Here is a 12,969-nt window from a genome sequence, read left to right as displayed (position 1 = left end):
CTAATGAATTGATAGCAATAATATCACTATCCAATATTTATCCTAGAAAAATGGATAAGTATTTTTGCCCTGTGGATCCAGAAATATAACTCATGTAGAATTATAAACCATAGATACCTTCTCAACTGGTTATAGAAAATAAATATAAGGCACAAAAATATAAGGGAGTGAGAGAATTATCTCTGTTAAATATATTTTATTTTAGTTTTGGAGTTTTATTTTAGTTTTGGAGGTGTGCAATTAAATGATCTTAACAGGTGGCCAAAATCAAGTCTAGTAATATCTTAACATCCATAAGAAATTATCTCCAGCTCTATTTGACCTAATACTAAAAATTAATTTGCATCGTTGCACATTTAAAACAATCATACCTAAATTACTGCTGACCCAGTTTCATGGGTCTGTCTGGAGATACATATCTTGGTCTCATGGTCTCACCATAATTAAGACTTCTAATTCTTTTTTTACTGACAGAATAGAAAAATGAATGATTTTTTTTTTCATGCTCCCAAACAATTTAAATTCTTTTAAAAGTAACATTTTTGATACCATATTTGGAGAGAGGGAAAGTTCTCTTTGCTGAGTCAAAATAATTTGCTTTTTTAGTTATTCTTCTTTTTTCTTCTCTTGCTGCTGTTTTCCTTTCTTTCTCCCTCCCTCCCTTCCTTCGACCCTCCCACCAATCCCTTTCTTTTATTTTCAATATTATATTTTCCTGGAGGAGCCTTGGTGGCATAACGGTTGAACTCTCAGCTGCTAACTAAAATGTTGATAGTTCGAACCCACCAATGGCTACATGAGATAATGACCTGGTGATTTGCTCACATAAAGATTGTTGTTGTTGTTAAGTGCCATCGAGTCAGTTCTGAGTCATAGCGACCCTTGTAGAGGGTTTCCAAAGAGTGACTTGTGGGTTTGAACTGCCGACCTTGCGATTAGCAGTTCAGCACTTATCCTACAGTGCCACATCAAGACTCCCACTTAAAGAATTGTTGTTGTTGTTGTTAGGTGCTGAGTTGATACCGACCCTAGGCACAACAGAACGAAACACTTCCTTGTCCTGGGCCAACCTCACAATCGTTGTTATGCCTGAACCCATTGCTGCTGCCACTGTGCCAGTCTGTCTCATTGGGGGTCTTCCTCTTTTTATCTGACCCTCCACTTTACCAAACATGATATCCTTCTCCAGTGACTGGGCCCTCCTGATAGTATGTCTGAAATATGAGAGATGAAGTCTGGCCATTCTGGTTTACAAGCAGCATTCTGGCTGTACTTCTTCCAATATAGATTTGTTTGTTCTTCTGGCAGTCCGTGATACTTTCAATATTCTCCTCCAACACCATAAGTCAAATGCATCAATTCTTTTATTTGCTTCCTTATTAACGACCAATTTTCACTTGCACATGAAGTTATTGAAAATACCATGACTTGGGTCAGGCGCACCTTAGTCCTCAAACTGACATCTTTGCTCTTCAACACTTTAAAGAATTCTTGTGCAGCAGGTTTTCCCAATGCAATATGTCATTTGATTTCTTAACTGCTGCTTCCATGAGTGTTGATGATTGATCTGAGCAAAGTGAAGTCTTTGACTTTTCAATCTTCTTTCCATTTATATGGATGTTGTTTGTTGGTCCAGTGGTGAGGATTTTTGGTTTCTTACATTGAGGATTTTTGTTTTCTTTACATTGATGTGCAACCCATACCAAAGGCTGTGGTATTTGATATTCATCAGTAAGTATTTTAAGTTCTTTTATCCTTCAGCAAGCAAGGTTATGTCAACTGCATATTGCAGGTTGTTAATGAGTCTTCCTCCAATCCTAATGCCACATTTTTCTTCATATAATTCAGCTTCTTGAATTATTTGCTAAGCATTCAGATTGAATAAGTATGGTGAAAGAATATGGTCCTGGCACCCATCTTTCCTAATTTGAAAACATTTAAACAAGTGTTCCCTTGTTCTGTTCAAACAGCTACCTCTTGGTTTATGTACAGGTTCCTCGTGAGCACAATCAAGTGTTCTGGATTGCTCATACTTCACAATGTTGTCCATAGCTTGTCATGATCCACACAATTAAAAGCCTTTGTGTAGTCAATAAGGCACAAGTAAGCTTCTTTCAGATATTCTCTGCTTTCAGCAAAGATCCATCTGATGTTAGCAATGATATCCCTCATTCTACGTCCTCTTCTGAATCCAGCTTGAACCTGTGAAAGTTCTCCATCAATGTATGTTTGCAACCATTATCTTTAGCATAGCTTACTCACATGGGATATCAATGATATGGTCCGACGATTTCCACATTCCACATCTCTCTTTGGAATGTGTACAAATGTGATCTTTTTCGGTCAGTTGGCCAGGTAGTTATCTTCCAAATTTCTTGGCATAGATGATTGAGTGCCACTAGTGCCACATCGTTTGTTGAAAGATTACAATTTAGATTCCATTTATTCCTGGTGCCTTATTCTTTGCCAATGACTGCAATACACCTTTGACTTCTTCCTTCAGGATTATTGGCTCTTGATCATATGCTACCTCTTGAGATGGTTGAACATCAACATTTCTTTTTGGTACAGTGACTCTGTATGTTTCTTCCGCCTTCTTTTGATGTTTTCTGCATTATCCAGTATTTTGCCCATAGAGTCCTTTAATGCTTCAAGTCGAGATTTGATATTGTTTTCAGTTCCTGAGTTTGCGAAATGCTGAGCTTGTTCTTAAAGATCACAGCGTAGAAATCCCTGAGGTTTTTCACATGGTTTGTCACATAGAGTATCTATGAGTTGAAAATGACTTGGTGGCACCAAACAACACTGCTTTCCTCCTTCTTCTATTGTGACTTGTCTTAGGGGTCCCATAACATCTTCTTAACCCAGTGCCCCTAAGACTTATGACAATCATTTATAGCATCCTCGCACTGCAGGATAATGCACTGGACTGCAAGATCGGTTTGAACCACAAGATAGTCGGCTCAAACCCTATACTGGTTCACTATGAGTTGGAACCAACTCGAGGGCACTTAACAACGACATCACCTGCCACTATGAGTGCCACAGCTTCTATGGCAGCATTTGCATCAGAAATCTTAACCTCACCTGACCTTTTCAGCTCAGATATGTTTGGCTCACACCAGTGCCATCTAAAGATGAACTCTCTTTTATCTTCTAAGAATATTCCTTGCCAGTGTGGCTTTTGTTGTTGTTCTAAGATAGAGCATGCATTTATTCTGTTTCTATTTGAATCCATTGCTGTTAGAACCATCCCAAATCCCTGTTAATTCTCTTTGATTTCAGTGAAATCCCTTTTGTATAATGATCTAATAACTTGGCAATGTGAATATTTTAATTTTCTCAGAATTTCTCAACACCAAAACCTTTTAAAGATAACTAGTCCAAATCTCTGAAAATCTTTGGATCCCAAAGTGAAGGAATCTTGAAAAGTCATCTAATCCATCCCCTAGTTCACTCCAAGATGGAGTCCATCCTAGTTTCTTAAGCCTTCTCAATATTTTTATGTCACACTTGGGTTTGTGTTGTTTATTTTTAAATCACAATTGTTGTGCCACAAACTTCTCAGGTCTTTGAAGGCCCTGTGCCTTGGAGTTCTTGTGTGGTGTTGCGGGTTAATGCTCTGGACTGCAAGGTTGGTTTGAACCTCAAGGTCAGTGGTTCAAGTTCACCAGCTGCTCGTTGGTAACCTTATACAGGATTGCTGTGAGTCAGAACTGACTCGACAGCACTTAACAACAACATGACATTGCTGTAGTATGCTGTTGTCAATCTCACCTCCTGGCCAATGCCACCACGTTGCATCATCCCAGAGAACATCATTCACATGGACTGTCTAGGAAGATTTACCTGAAAAAACTCATTACCCTCTACCCACACTAATCTTTTTTATTTTTTAAAAACTTCCATCAGTATATCAGAGGAACCCTGGTGGCATAGTGGGTTAGCAGTATGAATCCACCAGCTTCTGCTCCATGGCAGAAAGAGAAGGCTGTCTGCACCTGTAAAGATTTACAGTCTTGGAAATGCTAAGGAATAGCATTCTACTCTGCTACAGGGTCACTATGAACTGGAACCAACTTGATGACAGTAGGTCAATGTATCAAGCACTTTCCTGCCTTGAGCTAGTCCATCAGCCCAGACTGTTTTTCTTTTCTTTTTGTCATTTCTGGTTCCTTTGCAGCCTTAACACCCCAGCTGAAATGTCACCTCTTTAGAAAAGTTTCCTAGCCACCTAATTGTATGTGCTTTCATCTATTTATTTCCACTCTTTTTTTTTTTTTTTCATGTTTTTACTCCTGTACGAGACTGAACTTCTATTTCTAATTAAATGAATATCAGTTTGCTTATTTCCCGTCCTGCTCTCTTGACTATGTATTCTGTGGGACCACATCTGTTTTGTTTTTCACTATCTGTCCAGTCCCTAGAGCAGCCCTGGGCACAGAGCAGACTTTTTAAGGGAGTGACTGACTGAATAAATTGGTCAATTTCAGACCATTCTTCTTTTGTTCTACTGACAAGAATGGCAAAGGGCCAGACGTATAAACCAAGTAAGACCTATAATGGCATGAGGCTGACCTCACATTTAGACTTCTGACCTTATCTCTGAATTAAGCAATCCATGGAGTTACAGAAATACAATGATAGGATTGAAACCATTGCACTTTAAATTTGTGTCCTATTACCAGTCACAATTCCAGTAATAAGTGCACTACAATTAAATCTTGTATATTACCCTATGAGTAGCACAACTCTATTAAGCTATATTAATTTGTGTGTTGAAGTTGTTGTTAGGTGCCATTGAGTCTAGTTCTACTCATAGTGATCTTGTGCACAACAAGACGAAATACTACCCAGTGCTGCGCCATCCTTGAATTGTTACTTTTGAGCCCATTGTTTTCACTACTATGTCAGTCCATTTCATTGGGGTCTTCCTCTTTCTCACTGACCCTCTATTTTACCAAACATAATGCCCTTCTCCAATGACTGGTCCCTCTTGATAATATGTCCGAAGTATGAGAGATGAAGTTTCACCAGCCTGGCTCCTAAGGAGTATTTTGGCCACACTTCTTCTAAGACAATTGTGTTTGTTCTTCTGACAGTCCATGGTACTTTCCATATTCTTCTCCAACACCATAGTTAAAATGCATTGATTCATCTGCTCTCTTTCTTATTCACAGTTCAACTTTCACCTGCATATGAGGTAATTAAAAATACCATTGCTAGGGTCAGGCTCACTTTAGGCCTCAAACTGAGATCTTTGCTCTTGAACATTTTAAAGAGGTCTTTTGCAGCATACTTGCCTAATACAATCCATCATTTGATTTCTTGACTGCTGCTTCCATGAGTGTTGATTACGGATCCAAGCAAAATGAAGTCTTTGATAACTTCAGTCTTTTCTGTATTTCTCATGATGTTATTTAGTGGTTCTATTGTGAGGATTTTTGTTTTCTTCACATTGAGGTGCAATCCATACTGAAGTCTGTAATCTTTGATCTTCATTGGCAAGCAAGACTGTGCCATCTGCATATTGTAGGTTGTTAATGAGTCGTCCTCCAATCCTGATACCTTGTGAACACAGTTGTTAAATGTAAACATTTAAAACAACAATTTTTAATGACTTACTTAGCTATTTCTTCAGATTTTAGTAAATAGTTTCAAAAATAGAAATTGTCTAAATTTCTCACAACTGCTATGAGACCCTGAAGTGAGGTGTAATTGTGTATTTTTTCTTTTTCAGTTGCTGTTGATTCTGACATATGGTGACCCCCATCTGTGTTAGAACAGAACAGTGGTTTATAGGGATTTATTGACTGATTTTTCGAAGTAGCTCACCAAGCCTTTCATCTGAGGCACCTCTGAATGCCATTAGAAGCAATGGGAGTGGGAAGAGGCATGAAATGTAAACTGCTTTAGAGGAAGATGATGGACCTAGGATCTTCTTGGTTGTAGGAGCTAAAGTATTTGAAGGTAACAACAAGGGTTCAAACCTGTTTAACTTAGAGTGGAAGGAAGTAGGTCATGTGTCATTGTAGCCAACTGTGCTTTACTACTCAGCTTCACTGGCCCCAAGGCCCATGCCTTCATCTTCCATTGTCTCATCATCTTAGAAGCACCTGAATCCCAGGCCAAGAAAGCCCCAAACTCCCATTTCCTCCTGACTTTGTTGTCAGGTCATTGGTCAGTCCTTGTCTAAGACTTCCTCTTCCCTTTCTTCTGTGTCTCTCTGAGAGTCATGACAGCTCACCTCTCCTCTCCATCATCATGGGAGTCCCAAGAAGGGAACCGCATCCTATTTCCACTGTTTCCATACCTCTTTGCCCTGACTTGAATCTAAAGAAGTTTAAGTTGATTCTGAAATCCCAATTTGCAAAGAAGCCATTCTGCTAGAGGTTTGGGAGCCAGGATAAAAATTCAGTTAGGATGTTACTTCTTTATCAAAGATACCTCTTGGCTTTTCTTCTCACTCCAGTCCTTACAGCCCATGTCCTCTTCCCATTCCTTGTACACATCAAGTCCTTTGAACACAAAACTGGAGGGATCCTCAGACCTCTTCGGAGGGCTGTCGGCTTCAGACACAGATTTCACCTCATAATATTCATTGTCAGTGGCATTGCGAGTCTAGCCCTTTACCCTGAGGAGCCTCTAGGGCCACCTTGGTGACTGTTTTATACCACCTCATCTACAATGCGTGGGAACTCAGATCATCACTATTCTATAACTTTCTTCTCTTTTCCTTTTGACTTGGTTTTTCTTCCTCCTCTGATTTGTGTAAGTCTTTGAGACCTATGGAATATTGATTTCCCATTTCCTCTATCATGTCTCTTTCATGTCCCTGCAGCAGCCTCCCTGCTCTAATTTCTCAGCTGAGAATACTCCAGAGAGCTCCAGAGGTTATACAGGGGCATTACAAGTTACCCTGGTTCTCTACTGCGCTGGGTTTCTCTATTCTAACCTTAGCTCCAATAATCTCCAGCTCTCTCCGGAAAGGAAATTGTAAGCAATTCAAAAGGAGCCCCAGGGAGTGAGAAGCTATCAGCCCCTATTACATACAGTCTTTGCTATCTGCCTTTAAGCCACTACTTTACAGATAGATTCAACTGTGTTTTCTCAGTAGTAAGTGTCATTCTGATTGGGAGGAAGAGTGTTGGAAATAAGGTTAGTGGTATAAAAAATTGGGGTCAATATTAGGATTCATATCTGTGTTTGATTTCTAAAAGGAATCATGGGACTCAGCTGGAACTTTCAAGGAAGGTTTCCTGTGCATTTTGGCTCTGAAGGAAAGGGATTTTGTTTGGGGATTTACAGTACAAATCTCTACTTGTTGTTTTACCCATCCCAACCCCTCTGCCTGCTGAAAACCCATTGTAGTTAAAAAGGAGTAGGTAGCAAGCACTGTTCCTTTGTTTCTCTCAAGATTGCATGTCTGAGAAACTGTACATGTAAAACAGAGTATGTTTCATTGCTAAGTAGTCAAATCCATGTATTTTAAATTAAAGTTTAAAACTACGCAACTGTACACTAACCAGTGTTTATTGTAACATGGTTCACAATCCTCATCACAATCCTCAAAACGTAGAAACAACTAAATGTCTATCAGCAGATGAATGGAGAAGCAAAATGTGGTATATACATACAATAGAATATTAGTCATAAAAAGAAGTTAAGTCCAGATGTATACCACAACAGGGATGAACTTTGAAAACGTTGCTGTTATTAGGTTCCATTGAGCTGGTTCCAGCTCTCATAGATACCGTACGTTCAGCCAAATGAAACATTTCCTGTTCTACACAATCCTCACAATTGTTGTTATGTTTGAGCCCATTGTTGCCACCGCTGTGGCAATCAGTCTTGTAGAAATCTTCCTCTTTTTCACTGATCCTGTATTTTATCAAGCTTGATGACCTTCTCCAGGGACTGGCCCCTCCTGATAGCATGTCCAAAGTATATAAGACAAAATCTCACCCTCTTTACTTCTAAGGAGAATTCTGACTAGATTTCTTCCAAGTGCAGTTTGTTTGTCTTCTGGAAGTCCATGGTCATTTCAGTATTCTTCACCAACAACATAATTCAAATCCTTCAATTCTTCTTGAGTATTCCTTATTCAATATCCAGCTTGAAAACATTATGCTAAGTAAAATAAGTCATTTGCAAAAGGACAAATACTGTATGATCTCATTTATATGAGTTAAGCAAATATATAGAAACCCAATCTTATTCTAGGAGTGGGAGGGAGGGGAGAAGGGAGAGTTTCAGCTTCTGAGACATTGGATTTATGTTAATGGTGGTAGAATAACTTGGAAAAGGATAGTGCTAATGGTTACACAACATAAAGAATGTAATGATATCACTGAATCTTACATGTAGAAATTGTTGAGTGTTTGGGTGTTAATATTTTCGACACAATTTTAAAAATGACATAGGGAGATTTAGTTTTATAGATAAAGTTATATTCTGATAAATCTAAATCCAAATCTGCTACTCAGAAAATAGGTAAGTTCTTATGCTCAGTGGCCACCTTGAGTGAAAGTGGAGGGTCTTAACATCGTGGCAGGGAATGGGCTGAGTGTAGACACAGGATCTGTATTCATCACCACTAAGAAAACAGCGCTCAGAATGGCCCTTAATAGGTGGGAACTAACTGAGGAACAGAATAGGAACCTTATTTGAATTCAGCCTGGAGAGAAAAATGAATATAGCAGGAAAGAGAGCTGGTAAGAGCCCGATGGTCTGTGCATAGAGCTGGACACTTGGTACTGTTTTCCAGTGCTTTCTGTCCCCAAAGCCCCTGCAGAGATTAAAACTCTGTTCTTCTGGACCAGGCAATGCCCTAGCTGTAATATCGTAAAGAGAGCTTTAGGTACTTTCATAGCATCCCCTGTTGTGTCTTCCTCCCCAGCCCCCCATTACAACACTAAAGATGCCAAGAAACTGTAAGATTGTAAGAAACTAAAATCTATGACCACTTTCAGACCACATAGTTTTTGCTTGTGTAAGAGTTGTGTGCACTTGGGGTGGGTTTACTTGCTTGGGTTTTGTTGGCTGTGACAGTTTCAAGTGGCAACTCTATGAGTGTGCTCTTGTTGTATCACATAGGTTGTAAGTGATCAGGAGGAAGGTATTTTATAAAGGAGAGAAATGTTCAGTATGAGAGAATCTATGATGACAAGAGTCAGTCATTTCAAGCATGGTTTGGGGTTATGAATTAGGCTGCGAACTGCAAAGTCAGCAGTTTGAAACTACCTGCCGCTCCGCAGGAGAAAGCTGAGGCTTTCTACTCCCGTAAAGATTTACACCCTCGGAAACCCCGTACAGGGTCGCTATGGGTCAGAACCGACTTGATGGCACTTAACAAAAACCAAAAAAATCCCATCTTTATATCTTTATTTCAGAAAGCAGTCTTAACAATGGGAAAGAAGACACATTCTGTCTCTACAAGTATTTATCAACCCCTCAGAGACAGGCAATAGACAGTATAATATAATGACTGAACTCTGAGCTAAAAACGAACCTAAAAAACAATGTAATGACTACTTCTCAGAACTTGCAAAGACCCACATAGATGAGGCAGTTTTAAAGAGACTTCTAAGACATCTAACCTAAACCAATAAGGTTATAGGCTAACAGTAAGCTTCATTAGCTATGTAGAGGGATGAGAGAGAGAGAGAGAAACGGGCAGGTGGGTAAGTAAATAGCTGCTGTCAAGTCATCTCCAACTCATGGTGACCTTATGCACAACAGAACAAAACACTGCCCGGTCCTGCATCAGCCTCACAAACAGCATGTTTAAGTCCATCATTTCAGTTGTGCCAGCTGGTCTCGCTGAGCATCTCCTTCATCCCTACTGCCCCTCTATTTTCACCAAACATGATGTCCTCCTCCAGCAATTAATTTCTCCTGATAGTACGTTCTAAGAAAGTCAGATAGTGGTCTGGTATAATCCATAAGATTTTCATTGGCTGATTTTCGGACTCCTGGTGTGTTGCTGTAGGATCAGCACTGAACTGCGAACTTCGAGGTCAGTAGTTCAAACCCATTAGCTGCTCCTCAGAAACCTTTTGGGTCCCTATGAGTCAGAACCAACTCAATGGCACTTAACAACAACAACAAATTTTTGGAAGTAAGTCTCCAGGTGCTTCTTCTTAGTCTGTCTTAGACTTGAAGCTCCCCTGAAACCTGTTTTACTATGGGTGAGCCTGCTGGTATTTGAAATACTAGTGGTACAGTTTCCAATACCCAAGTCACCACAGAATGACAAACTGACAGACACGTGGTGGAGGCTTTGTTAACATTGTTTAGCAACCTACCTTCTTTAACTGAATCTCTATATGCATTTATAGTAGCTCACATTTAATTTTCATGCCTTTTAGCATCCTGGTGTGCACACTATAGGATAAGCACTGGACTGTACGGTCTGTTTGAACTGTAAAAGGTGTGTGGTTCAAACCCACCAGCAGCTCCCCAGAAACCCTATACAGGGTCGCTATGAGTCAGAACCGACGCAACAACACTTAACAGCAACAATCATCCATGTGGTACAGCGAAAGCACAAACATAGAACTGTCATTTGCATCACAGTAGCACAATCCATTGTGAGCAACCACAACCCCAATCGTATACATTCATACGTCTGCATTCACACATGTGATGAAATGATTGGATTTGGATTAGCAGGAATTCATATCCTTAGAAAACTTTACTGTTACTTTGAGCCGTTGAGTTGGTTCTGACTCCTTGTACCCATGTAATTAAGATTTCTGAGGCTGTAATTCTTTACAGGAGCAGAAAGCTTCATCTTTCTCCCTCAGAGTGGCTGGTAGGTTTGAATTGCTGATCTCATGGTTAACAGCCCAATGCTTAACACACAGTGTTACCTGGGCTTCTAGTTAAGATATTATTATTATTGTTAAGGGCCGTCGAGTTGGTTCTAACCCATAGCGACCCTATATAGGGTTTCTGAGAAGTGACTGGTAAACTTGAACCACCAACCTGTGGTTCAAAACCAACTTTTCAGTCTAGCACATTAATCCACAGTGCATAATTAAGATACTGACTAGAAAGTCCATGTAATTTATAGGAAGATTAATTCTTCTTAAAACAAAACTTAAGTGAGCTAGGTCAGTATCAGGATGATAGTATGTGTTGTTGTTGTTGTTGTTAAGTGCCATCGAGTCAGTTCCGACCCATAGCGACCCTGTACAGAGTTTCCGAGGGTGTAAATCCTTACGGGAGTAGAAAGCCTCATCTTTCTCCCGCGGAGCAGCTGGTAGTTTCAAACCGCTGACCTTAAGGTTCGCAGCCCGATTCGTAACCACTACGCTACCAGAGCTCTGTGTAGAAGTCTAAAATTGTATTTTTAAAACAGTATGTGATTGGCTATCAAACATGGGCTATAAAGTGTGCTTAGAAAAAAATCAAAAAGTTTTTAAAAAATAAAACAGTATATATCTGGTAACATAGTGGTTACACTTTGGGCTATTATCTCACGGTCAGCAGTTCGAAACTACCAGTTACTCCTCGGGAGAAAGACGCTTTCTGCTCCCGTAAAGATTTACAGCCTTGGAAACCCTGTACAGGGTCGCTATGAGTCAGAACCGACTCCATTGCACATAACAGCAACAACAACATATATCTTTACATTCCACCAGTCAAAATATAAGGGGGCGCTTCAGAAATTCATAGAAGAATGGAATTAAATGATGATGCATTTTCCACAAACTTTTGAAGCTCTCTTCTAAGTTTTCTAATGGCATATTAGACAGTTTAGAAAGTGCATTAAACCTTTAAAGCTCTAAGGTCACATGCTAGTAAATTCACTTCCGGATACCAACCCTCAGTTTCAAGCCTGAGCCTTAGGGAGCAGCTTTCTCACATTGATGAGCATTTTGAATTTAGGCCAGGGAAAAAAAAACACACAAAAAAACAAAAACACCTCAGAGGTCTAAGCTTTTAACAACATAAGTCTACCTACATTTCTGAAAGGCTCATAGCTAATGAGGTTATAACTTTGTTCTCTCTTGCTCTTCACTCAAGGCATAATTCAATACGAAGACAACTCAACCTGTCAAACCCAGACTTCAATATCCAGCAGCTTCAAAAACAGGAACAGCTGACTGGAATTGGTCGAATTAAACCGGAGTTATATAAGCAGAGGTCAGTGGATAATGATGATGGAAGGAGGAGTAATAGCAAAGCTTGTGGGAAACTGAACTTTATTTTAAAATACGACTGCGACTTGGAGCAGCTCATCGTGAAGATTCACAAAGCTGTCAATTTACCTGCCAAGGACTTTTCTGGAACCTCAGATCCTTACGTCAAGATCTATTTGCTTCCCGATCGTAAAACCAAACACCAGACAAAAGTTCACAGAAAGACCCTGAACCCTGTGTTTGATGAAGTGTTTTTATTTCCTGTTCCCTACAATGACCTCGCAGTGCGGAAGCTTCACTTCTCCGTGTACGACTTTGATAGGTTCTCTCGCCATGACTTAATCGGCCAAGTGGTGGTGGATCATTTCTTAGACTTGGCTGACTTCCCCAGGGAATGCATCCTTTGGAAGGATATCGAATATGTCACCAATGTAAGTCCAACCTTTTCTTCTGGGTGCTTCTTGGTCAGCATGGAATTAGATTACTTACACTATGTTTTATTTGGGGGCCAAAATAGAAAACCCACATCAACAGGATACGTATACCCACCCATTGCCATAAAATCGGCTCCAACTCATAGTAACCCTGTAGAGGGTTTTCACTGCTGTAAGTTTTTTTGGGAGCAGAAAGTGCCCTCTTTCTCCCACTGAATAACTGGTGGGTTTGAACTGCACTTTGTGGTTAGCAGTCCAGTGCTTATCCTACAGTGCTACCAGAGTTCCTTGTTATGTTACCTAAAAAGAAACAAGTCAGTTGCCATTTGGTTAACTCCTATTCACAACGACCCTGTGTCTGTCTTCATAGGGTTTTTGTTGTTGTT

The 12,969-nt window shown here is 39.9% G+C and overlaps 1 protein-coding gene across 1 annotated transcript in view; it reads left to right on the top strand.

Annotated features, from left to right (window-relative positions):
* The window catches only part of SYT9 (synaptotagmin IX), a 238,246-nt gene that overhangs the window by 103,616 nt on the left and 121,661 nt on the right, over nucleotides 1-12,969 (top strand). Inside the window, exon 3 of the mRNA XM_006870294.1 lies at nucleotides 12,034-12,580. Coding sequence (XP_006870356.1) covers nucleotides 12,034-12,580 — 547 coding nt within the window. The remainder of the gene's footprint in view (nucleotides 1-12,033; nucleotides 12,581-12,969) is intronic.

The sequence above is a fragment of the Chrysochloris asiatica genome, unplaced genomic scaffold, assembly GCF_000296735.1.
Source record: "Chrysochloris asiatica unplaced genomic scaffold, ChrAsi1.0 scaffold00140, whole genome shotgun sequence".
Classification (NCBI taxonomy): domain Eukaryota; kingdom Metazoa; phylum Chordata; class Mammalia; order Afrosoricida; family Chrysochloridae; genus Chrysochloris; species Chrysochloris asiatica.
The sequence above is the reverse complement of the archived record's forward strand: the minus strand, read 5'-3'. Positions and strand labels throughout refer to the sequence as shown.